Source organism: Oryx dammah, unplaced genomic scaffold, assembly GCF_014754425.2.
Source record: "Oryx dammah isolate SB20612 unplaced genomic scaffold, SCBI_Odam_1.1 HiC_scaffold_23, whole genome shotgun sequence".
NCBI lineage: Eukaryota > Metazoa > Chordata > Mammalia > Artiodactyla > Bovidae > Oryx > Oryx dammah.
In genome coordinates, this window is record NW_024070207.1 from 96,431,651 (window position 1) to 96,453,395 (window position 21,745).

The following is a 21,745-nucleotide window of genomic DNA, read 5'->3' on the forward strand; positions in this document are numbered from 1 at the left end:
TTAGAAACTAGCTATACAGCATTTTATCTACTGCACAAAACAAACCAGTATTAACTTTGTGGAAGTGGTCCTGACTCAGAGCTAAAACACTCCCAGCTTGCTAATATTTCAAATAGTAGTAAGAGGATGCTGCCTAATTGCCATCTTAATCTCAAAGATGTTAATGAAAATGACATTGGGGACAGAGATGATTTTACTCCTGATGAAAAAAGGATGTGTCACATAATAACAGAGTGGGTTTCATCAACTTATTTTGCCCAAAATAATAGATATGAAGAAAGAATGACTTTTTTAGTCATTAAGATACCAAACATGTCTTATTTACCAGAAGGAAAGAGAGAGAGAGAGACAGAGGGAGAGGGTGAGCCAGAGGGAGGGAGGTGGGGGTTGGGATGAGAATGAGGATCAGCTAAGAAGGTAGGGCTACTGTGAATGGTGTGGTTTCTGCTTTTGGATCAGAGCCAACCAAATCAGCTTTTGAAGCTTCACAGAGACTGTGACAGTCAGTCCCGGGCCTCCCAGAGAGCGATTAAGAACAACTGGATAAAACTAGAATGTGCTTGGGCAGGGAGTGGGGTTGGGGGACAGGAGAAACTGGTTGGTTGTCAGAGGTACAGGTTCCTGTGGTTCAATACTTGCCGTATCCTCCAATGTCATGATAAAAATGCTGCTGAGAAACACAGCAGCATCTTTTATCCATCTTCTTACTGAACAAAATCAATTTTTCAGTTCTAAGTTCCACTCTTCCTGTATTTTAGGGGACAGTATTGATGTCCCCTCCAGATTCCCTCAGATCCCTTGCAGCAGGCTCCACTCACCCATCCCAAGCTTCTGGGTACTTTTCTGCTAATGGTTTGCACTTATGATGTTCAGAGCTTTGCCTTTAGCACTGGAGGCCAAGCATGCCTTGAAGTATGCCTCCCCTGACCCTCAGTTAAATCTGAATTTCAGATAAACAATCAACAATTTTTTAGTATAAAAATATACTACTATTTATATAGTACATACAAATAAGATTTCATGAAATGTATTTTTTTTTTAGTTTTTTACCTGAAAATAAATTTAACTGGACATCCTGTATTATCATTTGCTAAATCTGGAAACCCAATCTAAGGGAACCTATAAACAATGACTTATTGGGACAGAAGTGCAATGGCCCAGCTCCTCAAAATGTAAAAACCTAGAGATACCTATATTTTATGCCCCAGAATTTCTTGCAGGATTAAGCTGAGTTCTCAATCTCACACCTCACCAGAGACAGCAAATTGCTCATCTTCTTCGCTTTTTAAAAAAATTGAGGAGTAGTTGCTTTACAATATTCTGTTGTTTTTTCTGCTTACAGCAAATTGAATCAGCTCTCTGTAGACATATCCCCTCCCTCCTGAACCTCCCTCTGACCCCCCTCCATCCCACCCATCTAGGTCACTTACTCCCTTACTGGTAGCTTCCAGAATCATTTCAATTAACAAATTACTCACTTAGGAATCCTTGTCTGAGGATTCATTTCTAGGAGTGTAGGGCTTTTTTTAAACTTTTTATTTTGTATTGGGGTATAGCGAATTAGCAGACAATGTTGTGACAGTTTCAGAAGAACAGGAAAGGGACTCAGCCATATATATATATGTACCCATTCTCCCCTAAACTCCCCTCCTCTCCCATCCAGGCTGCCACATAACATTGAGCAGAGCTCCCTGTGCTATATAGTAGGATCTTTTTGGTTATCCATTCAAGTATAGCAGTGTGTACATGTGCATCCCAAACTCCCTAACTATCCCCTTCCCCCATTCATCTCCCTAGCAACCATAAGTTCCTTCTCTAAGTCTGTGAGTCTATTTGATTTTGTTGTTGTTGTTGTTTTCAATATTAGCTAAGACTTTTTTTTTAAGGATTTAAGATAGATATCTCACAAATCACACCACATTGACAACTCATCACAGCGTGAAAGGAATTAGGAATCACTGCCTTGAAGAGCATTCTGTTTGTTGATTACAGTTCACATTTATATGCCTTTAAAAAAACAAAACTCAGCTGTCTTATGTGTCGAGTCCTGAGAAATCAGTGAAGAGCCATTTGCCATGTTCCTCTGAGAGGCTGCTGCGCCTTGCCTAAGCCATTCATACATTTCCCTGCTTTGAAACTCCTGAAAAGAAATAAAGTCTAACCAGGCATCTGAAAAACAATCATTTCCACTCTGAGTTTTTAAAAACGATGCTCAAGCCCAGCTGCTCCAGGAAAAGAGCAATGAACTATGAAGAAATATGCGTGGAAGAGGAGAAGGGGGAATTAACTGCTAAGCTAGGCCAGGTAATAGATAGCAGAGGCCAGAATCTTGCAAATTCTCTTTTGGGGAATCTGCTGTTACAGGGGAGGCTGCAGTTCTGCTTGAAGATCCTAATGAGAAAAGGTCTGCAAGCTTGACTACTTGGCTTTGCAGAATTCCTTCAGCTCCAAGAAAATAAAAAATAAGTTAACACCTTTTAGAGATGGGAGTGAAGAAAAGATAGGCCAACTCCTGCTCCCACTTCCTTAGGAATAATTTGGGGATAATGTAACTCATCTCACAGTGGCAGTCCTTTAATGAATGAGTCATCATTGCGATAAATACATGTTTCAGGAAAAGGACATTTTGCTCTACTGGTCTCCCAAACATCTTGACTCTCCTTCTTATTGGGAAGACAACATCTTGACTCTCCTTATTGGGAAGACATTGTTCTTGGCCTGGTTCAATCGAAGCACCCTGACTATTATTAATATATTCTATCTCTAAACCAAGGCACCCTGACCATTATATCCTATCTATTGATCCTGGGTATTTACAATCTCAAAGATAAAGTCTATTTAGGGACAACCTTCCAATTTACAACAAGAGACCCCTGGGACAATACACCAGTCTTTGGTGAAACATGTCCATCTGGCTTTATAGCTTTACATGTGTGGTTCTTTTTATGCATGATTTTTTTTTAACCCATAGTAAATACTACAGTACACCAGGATCCTCAGTTGGGTAAATCCTTGGATATGGAGCTGCATGAGGATACAGAGGAACTGTGGATAGGAAAAGCTTACTGTCAAGTTATACTCAGATTTTTGACAGGCAAAGTGAGGGGGTGGGGTCAGCACAACTAACTCCTGTTATTTCAGGGTCAACTGTATCTACATGCAGAGCTTGTTAAGACTCAAGGAATAAACCCAGGCAGGTAGATTCTGAAACAACTGTGTAAGCACTGTGATATTGGAGAGTATGACCCTTACTCTTAAGTAACTGTAAAATGAAATAATTTAATTTTCTTCATTGAGCCAGAAGACTAAGTGTTTTGAATGAGGGACTCCATCTTTCCTCTTTATATAGATATATTGTCCCTTTTAAATGCCAGCCTGAAATATGAGCCAAGATAGCTCATCCAGCGAGTCCCCACAAGGCTGAACAAAAATAGCATCTCTAAATAATTTTGATCCCTGTCTGAGAGTTAGGAACTCAGCAATCAAAACCAAAAATGAGATTTTCCTACATAAGGTTTTGTGGGACAAGATAGAGGGCCACCCCAAGAGAAGTCAAAGGAAATGATTTCAAGGACAAATGCAACCAGGGTTTAAAGTATCTTTTATTGTAAAGGAAATATAGCTACATTCTTTGAGAATTTGGAACGGACTGAATACAATCATAATCTTTTGATAGTGGATGAGAAATGATTTATTTTATGTTTTATTTTTTTCTTTGAAGTTTTACATAAAGTGACACAAGTTTGTAGGAATGCTATAGGGAAAAAGATATCAGTATGGACAGTACCTGCGCTCTTAATGACCCATGAGGCTAGATCTTTTTTCTCATCATTGCCTTTGATAATATACCAGTCATGAAAATCAGCCTTGACTTAGGTTCCAACAGGCTAGAGAACATTCAGCCTGATAGGAAATGACAAGGCTCTTGGCTATCTTTTCTCTCTTTACTTTTCTTGACAAGGTGCTAGCTCTATGCATGGGAGATTTGAGGAGCTGGCCATCTGATAACAAGTTAGAGGTGGCAGACCTATAAAGAAGTGGAATTTGTGGAAATTCTCTGAGGCAATTCAAAGGAAATTATTATTAATTTTTTTGAAGTTGCAAGGACTGTATTTGACACCAAGAGGTTTCTTTTTCCAAAGCTTAAACAGAAAAAAATCAAGAAATCAATGAAAACAATTTATTTTCCTGGATTTATCCATGTGAACTGCAGCCCTGAGTCCCCAAAAAACATCAAGTCTCAGCCATGCAAGTAACACAGATGATTTTGATAGCTATAATTCCAGAAATATAAGTGCTTACCATTTCAACTAAAAACTATCCTCCTGGGTTTTCACGTTATGTATTAGAAGATCTCTGAAAGGGAGTACATTACAGGTATCTAGAAGCGTCGTTTGGATAGAAATATACAAACATGGGCTTCCCTGGTGGCTCAGATGGTAAAGAATCCACCTGCAATGTGTGAGACCTGGGTTCGATCCCTGGGTTGGGAAGATCGCCTGGAGGAGGGCATGGCAACCCACTCCAATATTCTTGCCTGGAGAATCCCCATGGACAGAGGAGCCTGGCGGGCTACAGTCCATGGGGTCACAAAGAGTCAGACATGACTGAAGTGACTGAGCACGAATGTACATACCAACCCTGTCCTCAGTCTATTCCTTTGGCCAATCTGTTACATGTCTTACCTGTCAGAACCAGGGGCTGACTTTAAACTCCGAAAATTGTGGCTGTCTAAGTCCAAGCTGTAGCTCCGCCCACTTTCAGTTTTTGGAGTAATGATTTCTCCTCTGGTTGCTGATCTGAACTTGCTAAGAAGAAATCTGAAATTACATATATACATACATATATTTAAAAGGAAGATAAAACATTTAAGTATATCATTTTAAAAATACCATTTATTGTACTTCTAACAGTATATAATTTTTCAATGAAGCTGGCTTGATGCTGAGAAATTCTGGGGAGTCCCCATGGCTTGTGCAACAGAGTGTCAAAGGTACCAGCAGAGGCAGTGAGGGCATTCTCCCAAAGCCATACCAGCTGCCGGTAGGCTAGGACTCTGTCCTTCAAAGAAAAATACCATTGACTTTGGGGACTCACCACTATCACCTGAGAATGGAGAAGCACTGCCCGGGCTGAACTTATTTACACAATGCTGAGAAAAGGGGAGTTTGAACTCACCTTGCTCAGACAGAAGAGCTACGATGATCCTCTGGGATCAACTAAGGTAGCAACTTACTAGACTGTAGCTCCATGAGAAGGACAACTCTTGTTCTTCTCGTTTCCTGTCAGGTCCCCTAAGGTTAGAGGGAGGCCTGGCATGAACTACAACCCAGCCAGTTCTTGAGGAATAAGTGACTGCATGCATGCTCCTGGGGTAATAAGTCTGAACAATGGAATGGCTCACACCACATGAAACTTGACTGCATTCCCGTTTCCCCAAATTATTTGGAACTTAAGCAAAAAGAGCTTTTCAGAAACTAACATTCAGGTCATGATCCAAGCTACCAAAAGCCTCAAACATGGGTCTTTTCAAATGCACTTGCGTAAAGACAAACCAAAGCTATTTTCCTTTTGTGTGGTATCGGTAGAGACCAATTCATTTACTTTACTGGCTATAGTTTTCTCATGGGGAAAAACTATTCCAAAAGTACTGGGACGATCTTAATAGGATCTGCCAAGTTGTCTGCCAAAGTGTCAGAAGCTTCAGTCTGCCTGGAAATTACATTTTTGGTGAGAATAGCACTTAATATCATGTCAAATGATGTTACTTTGAGAACCACTGTGTACATGTCCTTACCTGTGCACAGCTGCTTACAGTGTCTCCTCCATGTGAACTCACTCTTCCTCCTCTTTTATTATCCTGGGCCCTCTCCCTCTTTCCAGCTCCTCATCAAGTCCCACTTAGAATTTGATTCCTTTCCCAATGATCCCTGTGCCCTCCCAACATCGATAATCTAATATTTAATTATTTATTCCCATATTATATCTTTTGTAGTCATACAGCTTCCCTCATAGCTCAGTGGGGAAAATTCCACCTGCCATGCAGGAAACAGAGATTCAATCCCTGGGTCGCCAAGATCCCCTGGAGAAGGAAATGGCAACCCAGTATTCCTGCCTGGAAAATCCCATGGATAGAAGAGCCTGGTGAGCTATAGTCCACAGGGTCGCTAAAGAATTAGACAGGACTGAGCTACTAAACAACAACAACAAACTTCTTGCCATGTTTCAAAAAGGCTATCAGGCCGCTCATATTGCCATCTTAGATTTTCCTAAAATCCTTCTCTACATTATTAACTTTTCAAGTGTGGACCTTTGAACCTTTTCTTTCCAACTACGTGTTACATTCTTTGATGACAGAATAATCAGATCCCAGTTTGGAGTTTCAGCAGAGCTCAGTCCAGCACTAGGACTCTTTTGACAATTCAGGATGTATATCATTCACGGTACTGTTTAGCTCCTTACTGTCTCCCAGCTCCAGGCTCGCCATTCTGTAACCCACATAGTGATGCCTGGCCTGGGGTCCACACATTCTACCTCCTAGAGGCCTTTGTGGGCTCCACACTGAATTCAATCAGATTACTGATTGTTTTTGATGGGACAGGCACCATGCTGAATACTGCAGCACAAAAGTAAAAAAAGCCAGTAGAAGAGCTTACAATTAAGAGGAGGGGAGAGAGGGGGTGTATCAGGCGAGATCGGTTCATTTACTTTACATTCTTGTGTAAGGAGGGGCTTGATGTCAGAGTGCAAAATCAAGAGTGATGCAGAGGCACAAGCCATTGTGGGGGCCCCAGGGAGAGACAAATAGGTTTAGAATAGTAGGAAGTCTCAAGATATAGGACATATGGCCCCTCCAGCTATCTTTCCCATTCATTACTGCTAATTAACGCATGGTTAGTCATGACTGTTTGAGTCAAATGACATTTAGGATTCATGCCTACTCATAGTAAAAGATTCTTTAAAAAAAGAAAAAAATATATACTTTCTGTAGAGACAAATGAAGGCTCAGGGACTGGCAGTCTTTCACATTGGCTTTTGCTGAGAACAAAGCCATCCTACCCAGTGTGCGTGTGTGTGCTCAGTCATATCTGACTCTTTGAGACCCCATGGACTATAGCCCGTCAGGCTCCTTCTGGCCATGGGATTTTCCAGGAAAGAATACTGGAGTAGGTTGCCATATTCCCTTCTCCAGGGGCTCTTCCCAGCCCAAGAATTGAACCCACGTCTACTGCATTGGCAGGTGGATTCTTTCCTGCTGACTCATCAAGGAAGCCCCACACTACTCAGAACAAACCATAAAGCCACTTGGTATAGATTAGGATTTTCACTACCTGGACCACAAAACTAGCCACCAGCTGACTCAGAAATAGACTATAGAGACTGCAACAGGCAGGGCTATGAAGCAATACTTTGCCCTTTGGTTCCTTTTAAAATTTTTGATGTGGACCATTATTACAGTCTGTATTGAATTTGTTACAATATTATTTCTGTTTTATGCTTTGGTTTTGTGGCCATGAGGCATGTGGGATCTTAGCTCTCCGACCAGGGATTGAAGTCACACCTCCTGCATTGGAAGGCAAAGTCTGAACCGCTGGACCACCAGGGAAGTCCTGCCTTTCAGTCCTTATAACCTGCATTGGGGCCAACTGACTCCCCTGATGGAACCTTCTCGTTTCCAGTTTCCCAGTGCCACCCTATTGGCCTCTCATTCCTATTCTCAGTACTTGACACATAGATTTGCTTTCTGAATGAAGTTAGTGAGGTGGCCAAATGATTCCTTCCTTAAGGAGACCTGCATTTTAAACAGGGGAGACAGTGTTTCAAGCCCTATTAAGAAATCTTGGATTTGGCTGTTTCATACATCAGCACTCAGGTAGGGCGGGTTGGGGAGGGTGGAGGGGTTGGTGTCGACTACAACAAAGGTAGTCATCACCTCCTTACAGGCAACACTGGCCCCAGCATGAAGCCTTCTACTGAGAAATAAAGGGATTCACTTGGTATAAGATCAGATATGTCAAATGAAAGCAAAATCCTCATAGGTTCAGGTCAGAAGGGACCTTTATCTAAAACTGAAAGTAATTAAAACTGCATTTCCTGAGGCAAATGATAAGAGAATGTTACCTCAGTCCAGTCTCTGACCTTTTCTGGGTCACTTAAGTGACATTAGACTTGAAAAACAGTGGGGGCTGGAGGGGGGTTGTCTATGTCACAGGTGACTGGGACAAGGATCAAAGATTCCCTTGAAGAGGCTGTGTCTTACCCCTTTCTCCTGGGTCCATCGTGGCTGGCCTTCTGCCCAGCAGAAGGCAAAGCATCTGACTTTTCTGTGTTTTGGCGGATTTGTTCTTGGCTTTGTATTTCTCCATCTCCTCATTAAAAACAATCAGAAGACAAATTTACACACAAAATGGCAAGAAATGAAAGCTATTTCCTAGTCTTTATTCACGTTTCTACATTAACACAGGACAGAGTAACTGGCAATGATGTTTCCATCTTATGTTTCCCAGTCACACATGTATTTTTTATGTCAAGTTAAATGAAGATTAAGATTGGGACTCATCTGTGGGAGTTTTGCTGAGATAAGCTTTGTAGAGATAATCGCAATGGAGGAATTAAACATCCTCCTCTACAAATATTTTTAGGGCAGAGGACCCAAGGTTCACAAGAACTCCAAATACCTAGAGGCTGAATTGTAACATGGGATTCTAGAAACAATATCATTATTTTGGAGCACATAAGCCAGACTTCCTGGGAGGGTGAGTAGCTGTGCACATACCTTCTGACGGTCTATACTGCTGAGGTTTGAGTGGAGGAAGCAGCCAGAACTAACTGCTTCCTTGTAACTTGACTCTGCTCTCTCTGTGGCATTAGTCCCAGGGTTACCCATCTGGGAGAGCCCTTCCTTGCTAGTGCGACACCAAGAAGGGGCCCTGGAAGCAGGTCCAAGCCTCCTGCCAGGCTTCAAAATCAGGGCATTTTTCTCCAGTATGTGAAAGGTGAGATACCCTAGGAACAGACCCACAGATGTCTGCGCCAGCTTTACTATAGCCCAGATGAGAAATATGATTCTAAACATACGTTTCACTCAATATTTAAGCAGTTAAATTGTGGTCTGAATGCACAGACTAGTGTTCTCAAAGTGGGGTGTTATAGTAAATCCCTACATATGAACAAATTCTGTTCTGAGAGTGTGTTTGTAAATCCAACAAAGTTAGCCTAAGTACCCAACTAATTGGCTGTTATTTATGTGAGAAGTTTGTAATACTTCTATGTGTAATATTTTTATGTGTAATACAACACATAAAAAACAAATACAAAAAGAAGACACATTAGTACAGCAGTACAGTTCAACAGCTGGCATATAGGGGCTGACATTGAGTGAACAGGCAAGAAGAATTACTAAGTGGAGGAGGGACAGGAAGTGAGAGATGGCAGAGCTGAAGGGTGGTCAGCAATAGGAGATGAAGGGCAAGCTGCAATTTCATTCACATGTGATTTAACTGGACATGAAAATGCACATTCACATGTTTGAGAGTTCACAACTTGAAGGTTCATATGTAGGGAACTTACTGTATTTGCATTTGGTGACAGTATAATTCTTCATTGAGTGAAACTGCCTTGTGCATTTCAGGCCATTTAGCATCCCTCAATGCCACTGATTCCCCCGCAGCCATTGGGATAACCAGATAGGGCCCCTAGCATTTCCAAACACTTCCCTAGCCTGATTAGGGGAGGGGGCACATTATAAAATATCAGCCCTTGGTTGAGAATCCCTGGATGAGAAAAAGTAACATTTAAATTAAATCTGAAATATATCCTTATTGAAAAACCAAAGATTTCTTTCACAATGTGAATCATGTAAGGCATCTGTTTTATGTTACTTTAACTGTTTAGTAAAATATTGGAAGTGCATTCAGGAAAAGAAGTCTGTGCTGAAGAGCAATGCCTTCCCTGAAAACCTCAGTGTGCCACGTATGAGAGAAATTACCGTGGATTTCATTTTCTACCAACTTCATCTTCCCTTGTATGAACTGAAGATTTAGATTTGATGCCACCAAGTTTTGAAATGATCTAAAGGATTCAACAGAGGAAATTCAACTATGGTCTTTTGATACATAATACAGAGAAGTTATTTAGCCCACCAAAATGAAGATTAAAGCAGTTTTGCTTTAGTTACCTGGACTTCTTCTTAAGATGGACTGTCGGACAACATCAGTGCCCAGAACATTGACGTGCTTGAAACGCTTTGCCTTTTCTTCAAAAAACCACTCACCAGTTACAATCCTTAGCTGCCTACTCAAAAGAAAAGAGGAGAGCATTGGAATTCAACTGTTTAGCCAAATAATTAACTAAAAACCCCTAATTGAGTAAAAGATAGCCAGTTACAGAGTCCATCTCACTCCTTGGAGTAATTTATGGTTAGTTGCATATGTACTATATGTATGTTTTGTATGTATGTTACATACATATGTACTATATGTATGTATGTTAGTTGAATATGTACTATATACAAGGTACTTGCTAACTGCTCTTCATACTTACTATATTTTTATCTACTCTGTAAACATGATTATCCCCCTTTTTATAGATGAGGAAACAGAGCAATAAAATGATGTGTCTCACACATAAAAGCCAGGATCCCACCCCAAGCAGTCTGACCTATAGCTCGACTTCTTTTTTGTTTGTTTTTTTTAATTTTTATTTTATTCAGGTAGAGTTGATTTACAATGTTGTGCTAATTTCTGCTTTAAAGTGATTCAGTTATACATACATACATTCTTTTTCCTATTCCTTTTCTTTATGGTTTATCAGAGGATATTGAATAGTTTCCTGTGATATACAATAGGATCTTGTTGTTTATCCATCCCATATATAATAGTTTGCATCTACCAACCCCAAATCCATCCCTCTCCCACTCCCTTGGCAACCACAAGTCTGTCATCAGTCTGTGAGTCTTCTTCTGTTTTGTAAATAATTTCATTTGTGTCATAGTTTAGACTCCACATATAAGTGACATCACATGATATTTGCCTATCTCTGTCCAGGTTACTTAACTTAGTATTATAACTTCTAAGTCCATCCATGTTGCTACAGATGGCATTGTTGCATTCTTTTTTATGCTATAGTTCAAGTTCTTAACCACGACATGTGCTAAGTCACTTCAGTCATGTCCAACTCTTTGCAACCCTATGGACTGTAGCCCGCCAGGCTCCTACGTCCATGGGATTATCCAGGCAAGCATACTGGAGTGGGTTGCCATGCTCTCCTCCAGGGGATCTTCCCAACCTTGGGATCAAATCCACATCTCTTATGTTTCCTGCATTGGAAGGCAGGTTCTTTACAGTTAGTGTCACCTGGGGAGTCCTAACCACTGCATTAGTGAATAAATAAGCTTCAATGGAAACAATGGGGAACAAATGAAAGCTTTGAATTATAAAGGGGCTGTGATCACACTCTGTTTTAGAATGATATCTTGATGTAATATAATGACTGGATTAAAGAGGGAATGGGACAAAGAGACAGGTTGACCACGGCAATAGTCCAGGAGAGAGATAGCAAGACTCAAGCTGGGGCAATGACAAGACTAATGACAATGATAAGACTAATGACAAGATCAATGACAAGAGGAAGAGCCAAATTAAAATGTAGGTGGTAGAAGGACCTGTCTGGGTTTCACAGTCAATAGAATGTTGAAGGTGGAAAAGAAAAATCTTGGAACAATCACAACCATGTGCAATGTTTATACAAACCCTTTACCCCAGTTATATAGGCCTATTGACCATTCTTAGAACATGGCCCATATGTTCATCTACTACTTGACCTAAGGCCTCTATGGAGGACTGTAATGGAAAATGAGGTTCAAAGGTAGTGAGTCACAAAATGGAAAACTCTGAAAGTCAAGCTAAGGAGTTGGAATACCATTTTGGAGGCAATGGGGAACACTGGCAGATAATCTAAATTTCAGGTTGAATTACAGAATCTCTCAAGTATCTCTGAAGTATTATATGGGGTAGAAATCAGAAGCAGGCAGGCCAATGAAGAAGTAACTCAACAGATAGGACAGGAAATGATGAAGATGTGTATCTGGGTATCATGGGGGTAAGGAGTGAAAAGAAAGATAAAAGATACTTAGGCCACTATGTAAGCAGATAGGTTACAGAGTCCCTGGCAAAAGATAACCAGGAATGGCTTTCTTGACATAGAATCAATTTTGGCCTGAGCCATTTTGTTATGTGAGCCTGGCTACAGTGCTTGCCCTTGAACAGGTCTCAGTAATTAATGATCTTAAGGGAGGGAATGAAAAAACTCAGGAGAAGCATTCAAGAAACAATGGTGGAGCCATGGGGAAGGTCCTAGTTCCTCAAGGGACATACTTGGCAACATATCTTTGAGTTCTACAGGAACTAAGGCCCTGGCAAGGGTGGAGGATAGGAAGATGATGTTGATCCTTCTGACTCCAACTGAAGCTGGACTCTGTGGACCTTTGTCCCAATACTATGCTGAATTCTCTGCTCAAGCCCCCTCATGAATACTCATGTATCTTTAGCTTAAAATTTCCCCAATTTTGCTGTTGGGAAGACAATGCATTGAGAAAGATCCCTGGTGTTCCCCTTAACTGTGTGAGCACTCAGTCATGTCTGACTCTTTGTGACCCCATAGACTACAGCCTGCCAGTCTGTCTATGGAATTTTCCAGGCAAGAATACTGGAGTAGGTTGCCATTTCCTCCTCCCAGGGATCACATCCATGTTCCCTGTATCTCCTGCATTGGCAGGTGGATTCTTTACCACTGAGTCACCTGAGAAGCTTGTGCTCCTTACTTGCTGCAAGTAATAATAAATACTTCCTTCTTCTGATCTTTGGCTTGGTTGCATCTACTGACTCAACGCTCACCAAGAGGTGAACCCAGTTTTCAGGTTAACAACTGAAGATGAAAATCAGCAAGATTGGTGACAAGTCTGCCATGGCTAAAGTAAAGCAGCTAAGAGTCAAATAGAGATCTCTAGCCCTATAGTATTATATCTATGAGATTCAGTACCTCCTTGACTGAACTTAGAAATGAACAATTGGTTCCTAAATAAAATTAAAAAAAAAACTCTAGAAAAATATGCCAATTTGTTCTCTCCAGCAATTATCATAAAATACCTACTTATTCATTTATGTCATGTTGTGCAGCATGTGGAATCTTAGTTACCTGACTAGGGATCAAACCCATGCCCCCTGCAGTGGGAGCATAGAGTCCTAACCACTGAACCGCCAGGTGAGTCCCTGAAATACTACTCCTAAATGTAGGAAACAAAGGTAAGTTACTTATGAAACCCAGTTCCATCACTGGGGAAAAAGTGAAAATGTTATCCTTGGAGTAAATTATTCATTGAATGACCATAGCTTGTACATCTAAAATTTATCTTCAAGGGGCTAGATCACCTATCAAGAAGCATGGATTATTGGATTAACTTCAAAACTGTATAAAATACAGCAAAAACATACTTGAATGGGCTAATAATACTTGAATGGGCTCTATCTGGATATATCTCAAGTGATCTATAGGCATACATAAGTACTTATGTTGGAAAAGTAGGCAGTAATTATGCAATTCTAAAGGTACTGCTTCCAGATTTCCAGGCCTTATTTATTCAATCAAATGCTAATTGAGGTAGTGCTGTGATTGAACTTTACAGAGGGAACTGAAGTTATTTATCACCTGAGCTTAAAATAGGAAGATGGTCATGGATGATCTGGGTGGGCCCATAGTAGTCACTGAGCCCTTGAAAACAGGAAGAAAATGAAGGATACTGAGAAGCTGTGGAATGGGAAGTCAGAGGGATTCCAAATGTGAAAAGAGGGCTCTGAGATGCAGATGTTCACATGCAAGAACCAGAGGGAGGGGCCTCTAGGAGCAAAGGCTGGCTCTTAGCTAACAGCCAACAAATGGGAGCCTCATTCTCATAGTCACAGGGAATCAGAATCTGTCCACCAAAATGTACTTAGAAGTACAATCTTCCCAGAGTTCTGGTAGGAACTCAGCCAGCTGACACCTTGATTTCAGCCTAGTGAACCGTGAGTAGAGAAATAAGACAAGCCAACCTAGGTTTCTGAGTGACAGAACTGTAAGACTGAAACTGAGCTGTACCCTATGGGGCTCCTGGGCATGGAAGCCTTTCTGTCGTTTCTTGTTTGTAGGGAACAGACTCCAGACTCTATGACCTAACATGAGTTACAAAGGGCAGACTTGAACAGTTGCTAATCAAGGAAGGGAGGGGATATAGACACAAGGGAGGAGCAGCCAAGAAACAATAGCGCAACATTAAGTCCTAGTTCCCTCTAAAGGGATACACATAACAATATCCTTGAGCTCTTTACAGAACTAAAACCCCCCAACAAATGGCAGATGTCAGCATTCTCCATTTCTAAAAAGACCACCTGAGGCCAGATTAAAGGACTGCACACACTCTAATCTTAATCAACCCTGCCCTTGAGGCTTTGCTATAAAACTCCTCACCAAGTTCTCCAGGAATGAGACACAGTTTTCCAGGGGCTTTAGCATGCTGTCCTCCTTTTCCTGCAAATCAATAAAGCTATTCTTATCTACGTCACCCAAAACTCTGTCTCCAGGATTCAATTTTGCACTGGTACACAGAGGCTGAGTTTGTAGCATCAAGATCATATATTTACATTGCCTACTGCCCATGGGGTCACAGAGTCAGGCATGACTGAAGCAACTGAGCACATATAAGCAAGCTGCTAAATCGTGGCAGTTTGTGATGATGGCCACACAAAACTAAGAATAATTAAACATAAAAACTTATTTGTCTTAATGTTCAACTCAGGAAATAATTTGCACAGATTGTAAAAAGATACCTATGAAAACTTCAGAACAATAGGGTAGAAGTAAGCAAACTATGGCTTGTGGGCCAAATTTTTCACTACCTATTTCATATAGATTATGAGCTAAGGATTTAGAAAAGGCAGAGGAACCAGAGATCAAATTGCCAACATCTGTTGGATCATCAAAAAAGCAAGAGAATTCCAGAAAAACATCTACTTCTGCTTTACTGACAACACCAAAGCCTTTAACTGTGGAAAATTCTTAAAGAGATGGGAATACCAGACCACTTGACCTGACACCTGAGAAATCTGCATGCAGGTCAGGAAGCAACAGTTAGAACTGGACATGGAACAGACTGGTTCCAAATTGGGAAAGGAGTACGTCAAGGCTGTATATTGTCACCCTGCTTATTTAACTTATATGCAGAGTACCTCGTGCGAAATGCCCAGCTAAATGAAGCACAAGCTGGAATCAATATTGTCAGGAGAAATATCAATAACCTCGGATATGCAGATGACACCACACTTATGGCAGAAAGCTAAGAAGAACTAAAGAGCCTCTTGATAAAAGTGAAAGAGGAGAGTGAAAAAGTTGGCTTAAAACTCAACACTCAAAAAACTATGATCATGGCATCTGGTCCCATCAGTTCATGGCAAATAGATGGGGAAACAGTGGAAACGATGACAGACTTTATTTTGGGGGGCTCGAAAATCACTGCAGAAATCGCAACCATGAAATTAAAAGACGCTTGCTCCTTGGAAGAAAAGTTATGACCAACCTAGACAGCATATTAAAAAGCAGAGACATTACTTCGTCAACAAAGGTCTGTCTAGACAAAGCTATGGTTTTTCTAGTAGTCATGTATGGGTGTGAGAGTTGGACTATAAAGAAAGCTGAGTGCCAAAGAATTGATGCTTTTGAATTGTGGTGTTGAAGAAGACTCCTTAGAGTCCCTTGGAGTGCAAGGAGATCAAACCAGTCAACCCTAAAGGAAACAAGTCCTGAATATTCATTGGAAGGACTGATGCTAAAGCTGAAACTCCAATACTTTGTCCACCTGATGTGAAGAACAGACTCATTTGAAATGACCCTGATGCTGGGAAAGATGGCAGGGGATGACAGAGGATGAGATGGTTGGATGGCATCACTGACTCGATGGACATGAGTTTGACCAAGCTTCGGGAGTTGGTGATGGACAGGGAAGCCTGGTGTACTGCAGTCCATGGGGTCCCAAAGAGGACACGACTGAGTGACTGAAATGATACTGATACTGATGAGCTAAGGACGGTTTTTATACTTTTAAATGGTTGCAGAAGATATTTCCCCAAAGCTGAATATTTCATGACCTGTGAAAATTACATGAACAATATTTAAAATTCAGAGTCTGTTAATAAAGTTTTATTGGTACACATCCATGCTCATTTGTTTATATATTGTCTCTGGCTGCTTTTCTGCTACAACTGCAAACTTGAGTAGTTTTAACAGGAACAGAGCCTACAAAGTCTACAATTCTTACTGTTTGGCATTTTATTTTTTAAAAGGTTTGCCAGTTTCTGCAATATGACAAAGAATTTATACAAAAAGATACAAGAACAAGGGGAATAACATAGATCAGTGATAGAGAACCACCTAAGAGAGGCATGCCAAAGGCTTGTCTTATTTTTTTGTTTGTTTTGGGTTTTGCTTTTTTTCCTATGGCTGCACCACATAGCATATGAAATCTTAGTTGCCCAAAGATAGTACATGTGCCCCCAGCACTGAAGTGTGCAGGGAAGTTCTGTTTGTTTTGTTTTGTCATTTTCTTGGGATACAGAGTAAGGTGGAAACACATCAAGAGCAGTTTCAGGTGTCAAAGAAAAGTGAGTCACATCAGGTCTACATGCCCCAGCAAATGGCCCTCCATATTATCATCTTTACCATATATGCCTAGAGCTGGCAACATCTAACACAAATAAGATCTTCCCAGAACTATTAGTCATTACCTCTTACCATCCTTGTAAGAACAACAACTATAACCCTTGTATTTGCTCAACTCAAATATGGACCTGAGTCATTTGTTACCTTAGAACTCTGCAACATCAGAACCACCTCTTGGGATTATGTCTCTGCCACCTTCTCAGGTCCTGGAGGTATAGGTGGAAGGATTAGTTGAAGAACAGGGAACAAATACTGAATGTGTACCATGCACCAAGCCATGTGCTAGGCACTGTATACACGGCATCGCTAATGTTCACTATATATCATAAAGTAGCTATATCATCCTTAGTTTTCAGGTGAGGAAATCAAAGTTCACATGGCTGAAATAACTTGTCCAAAGTTATACAGTATTATGACAAAAACAGGAATTATACTAAAAGCCCTTATATTTAGCAAAGGTCTTCAGAAAAGAACCAGGTATGACAAGGCTTTGAGTAAGGGTGAAAAGGAATAACAAGTAGTATTTCATATGATGGGCTGTGACTGGCTGTGACTATGTCTCTCTGTTTGGAGCAGAGGGACAGGAATAAAGGAGTGAAAGAAGAAATAAAAGAAACATGAAACCTACTATGAAATTTTTCTCTCTGCCATATCAATCTAATATTTCAGAAATACAAAGCTTTGAATAAACATTGTGTTTCCTACAAGTCATACTCTGAAGAGTTTGACTGAAACTGAGTTACACTCATGATATGTGATTAATGATTACTGAATATTTAGAATTTGCTAGGTTCTAATTTTCTTTAACATTAAACTCTTGGGACCACAAACTTTTGCTTGATAGCTTATTTAAATGTAAAGTCAAGTTCTCCTTAGACTTATAGGGAAAAAGTAGGCAATCATATCCTAAAAAAGAAGAGTGCCCTAAACATTCATTTTTTTCCTTTATTTTCTATTAACTGCTGGAGAGAGCTGAGATAAGATATGGCAGTTAGATACACTGAAATATAACAAGTTTCCTTCTTATTATTCATAAGGAAGCTAGAATTATTTAATTCATTCATTACATATCAATTATTTATTGCATTCCTGGCTCAGGCAGTAAAAAACCTGCCTGCAAAGCAGGAAACCTGGGTTTGATCCACGATTCAGGAAGATCCCCTGGAGAAGGAAATGGCAACCCACTCCAGTATTCTTGCCCGGGAAATCTCATGGACAGAGGAGCCTGGTGGGCTACAGTTCGTGGGGTCCTAAAAGAGTCAGACGTGACTTAGTAATGAAAAAACAATAAGGCTAAGAGTACAGAAGTGAAAAAGACAGTGACCCTGGCGTTATGGGGATGATGGTATATATTTACTCCTTTCTTTCTTTCCAACAGGAAAAGTAACAAGAAATCCTTCAACACATTATGAACTCTACAGATAAAGAGAATATCTTTAAAACAGTTAGAGAGGAGAAAAAAACATATTACAAACAAAGGAATGATGATTAGAATGACAGTTGACTTCCATTAGAAATAACAAAAGCTAGAAGCCAGTGAAATGATATCTTTAAAGTTCCGAGAGAAAATATCTATCTAAAATCATGTATCCAGAGAAACCATTGTTTAGGAGTAAGGGTGAAATAAAAAATGTTCAGTATAATAAAAACTAACATAATTCACCATTAATAGATTTTCACTAAAGGATCTTCTAAAGAGGAGGTAAAGTAATTCCCTAGCAGTCCAGTAGTTAGGACATCGTGCTTTCACTGCTGTGGTCTGCAGTTCACTCCCTGGTCAGGAAAACTAAGATCCCAAAACCTGTGTCACATGACCAAAAGAAAGAAAGAAAAAGAGGAAGTAAAGTAGATCGAACATATAAAAAGGAATGGTAACAAATGGAATTGGTAAAACACATGGATAAATCTAAACAAATGTTGATGTAAAACAAACATGATATCTAAAATGTTGAACTGAAAATAAATGTTTCTAAAACATAGGACAAAAAGTATATATAAGCCTGGGTGAAGACAGCTGGAGTTTTAGAATATCAAGTTCCTTTTGTTAATTAGAAGAAGGGTAAAACTAATGATTTATGAAATTAAATATGAATGGTATAATTTCTAGGGTAACCACTAAAATAAAAACTCATAGAATATCTATAATAGTAGAAAGGATAAAATGGAATGAGAAAAATATAGTACCGCCATCAATTTATAGATAATATAAATAAAATCAAATATTACAGTAATTACAATGGATATAAATAGACTAAACTCTATACTTTAAGAAAAATACTGTCAAGATAAACTTAAAAATTATATATATATAATATAGATGCATAGGATGTATATATAGCAAATATTTAAATATATATACACACATATAGAGCATATATGCTATATAGTCTCCTTGCAAGCATATAGACACAAAAAGGTTGAAAGGCAAATGATAAGAAAAAAATATACCATATAAATATTTACCAAAAGAGACTTGATATTACTGTATTAATAGCAGACAAAACAGATCTCAAGGCAAAAGGATTTTTACAAATGAAGGGGGTCACAAACACCTTCAAATCAGTAAAGAATAGACTAACAGCCTAAAAGAAAATTGGGCAATACACAGTCGTATCACAGAAAAGGAACCCCAAATGGTTAATAAACCTATGAAAGGATACTCAACCTCATTAGTAATCAGAAAAATTCAAATAAAAATCATAGTTAAGATATCCATCTGGACCTACCAGTTGAACAACAATCAAAAATTTTCATGATGCCAGGTGTTGGTAAGATTGTAAAGTTTTATAAAATGTTGGTAGAATTTAAACTGGTACAACAATTATGAAACACAATTTAACACCTTAAAAAGCTGAAAATGTTCATACCATTTTGCCCTACAATTTCATTCCTAAGGCATACTTCCTACAGGAGTTTTCTCAAACATTTCTGACAGATGGTAACTAGACTTATGTTGTACACCAGGAACTAACAGTGTTGGAGGTCAATTAAGAAAATCTCCAAACACATAGGGAAAGAGGTTAGATCTATGCTTATCAGAGATGAGGTGGGAGTTGGAGGGAGGGGGAATTGGAAAAAAAAAGTTTTACATCACAATCCAGAAAATAAATACACATACGCATACATACACATACACACACACACAATGAAGTATATGTACAATTACATACATATAATCATATGTCTACTGACATTTTCTGTTTGCCCTTCTTTTTTTAAATGCTGGCCAGGACCCATCAATGGGTCATGACTCAGTTTTAAAAACTCTACAATAAGGAAACTGCTGTACGTGTTTGTTAGGCCATACGTACAAGAAGGTGATACTAGCATTTTTGGGGTAACATTATAAACTAAAACAACAAAAATGTCCATCAACAAGAAAGCAGGCACACTGTAGGGTGATGCAACAGTGAAGAGGAATGGAACGATATTCACATAACCATAGACAGAGGGAAGCCCAGGTGATCCAGTGCTTAAGACTCTATGCAATGGCAGGGGACAGAGGTTTGATCCTTGGTCGGGAAACTGAGATCCCACATGCCATGCTGCACAACCAAAAAATAAATTAAAAACAAAAAAGTAAACATGGTTAGATTTCACACACAAAAAAATGCTGAGCTAAAAAAACTCACAAAGAACACATACACATTCCATTTCTACAGAATTCAAAATTGAAAAATTAGAAAATACATTATTTAGGGATATATGCAAGTACAGTAAAACCATAAAGTAGAGCAAGGGAATAAGAAAGGGAAAACAAGAATGGTCTCTTAAACTGAGTGATAAATACATAGATACTCTTTTTACTATTGTTTAAACAGTATATGTAGAGTGTCTTGATATGTATGATACTTCAGGTATGACCTAAATCAAATCGCTTATGATTATACGGTGGAAGTGAGAAATAGATTTAAGGGACTAGATCTGATAGATAGAGTGCCTGATGAACTATGGACAGAGGTTCGTGACACTGTACAGGAGACAGGGATCAAGACCATCCCCATGGAAAAGAAATGCAAAAAAGCAAAATGGCTGTCTGGGGAGGCCTTACAAATAGCTGTGAAAAGAAGAGAGGCGAAAAGCAAAGGAGAAAAGGAAAGATATAGGCATCTAAATGCAGAGTTCCAAAGAATAGCAAGAAGAGATAAGAAAGCCTTCTTCAGCGATCAATGCAGAGAAATAGAGAAAAACAACAGAATGGGAAACACTAGAGATCTCTTCAAGAAAATTAGAGATACCATGCAAAGATGGGCTCGATAAAGGACAGAAATGGTATGGACCTAACAGAAGCAGAAGATATTAAGAAGAGGTGGCAAGAATACACGGAAGAATTGTACAAAAAAGAACTTCATGACCCAGATAGTCATGATGATGTGATCACTAATCTAGAACCAGACATCTTGGAATGTGAAGTCAAGTGGGCCTTAGAGAGCATCACTACAAACAAAGCTAGTGGAGGTGATGGAATTCCAATGGAGCTGTTTCAAATCCTGAAAGATGATGCTGTGAAAGTGCTGCACTCAATATGCCAGCAAATTTGGAAAACTCAGCAGTGGCCACAGGACTGGAAAAGGTCAGTTTTCATTCCAATCCCAAAGAAAGGCAATGACAAAGAATGCTCAAACTACTGCACAATTGCACTCACCTCACATGCTAGTGAAGTAATGCTCAAAATTCTGCAAGCCAGGCTTCAGCAATATGTGAACTGTGAACTCCCTGACGTTCAAGCTGGTTTTATAAAAGGCAGAAGAACCAGAGATCAAATTGCCAACATCCACTGGATCATGGAAAAAGCAAGAGAGTTCCAGAAAAATATCTATTTCTGCTTTATTGACTATGCCAAAGCCTTTGACTGTGTGGATCACAATAAACTGTGGAAAATTCTGAAAGAGATAGGAATACCAGACCACCTGACCTGCCTCTTGACAAATCTGTATGCAGGTCAGGAAGCAACAGTTAGAACTGGACATGGAACAACAGACTGGTTCCAAATAGGAAA

The 21,745-nt window shown here is 39.6% G+C and overlaps 1 protein-coding gene across 2 annotated transcripts in view; it reads right to left on the reverse strand.

Moving 5' to 3' along the window:
• SYTL5 (synaptotagmin like 5) overlaps window positions 1-21,745 on the reverse strand; it is a 116,912-nt gene that overhangs the window by 50,487 nt on the left and 44,680 nt on the right. For both annotated transcript variants that reach the window (XM_040266318.1, XM_040266317.1), the window contains exons 3-5: window positions 10,178-10,293; window positions 8,261-8,369; window positions 4,686-4,820 (exon numbers count right to left, since the gene is read on the reverse strand). In XM_040266318.1, coding sequence (XP_040122252.1) covers window positions 4,686-4,820; window positions 8,261-8,369; window positions 10,178-10,293 — 360 coding nt within the window. The remainder of the gene's footprint in view (window positions 1-4,685; window positions 4,821-8,260; window positions 8,370-10,177; window positions 10,294-21,745) is intronic.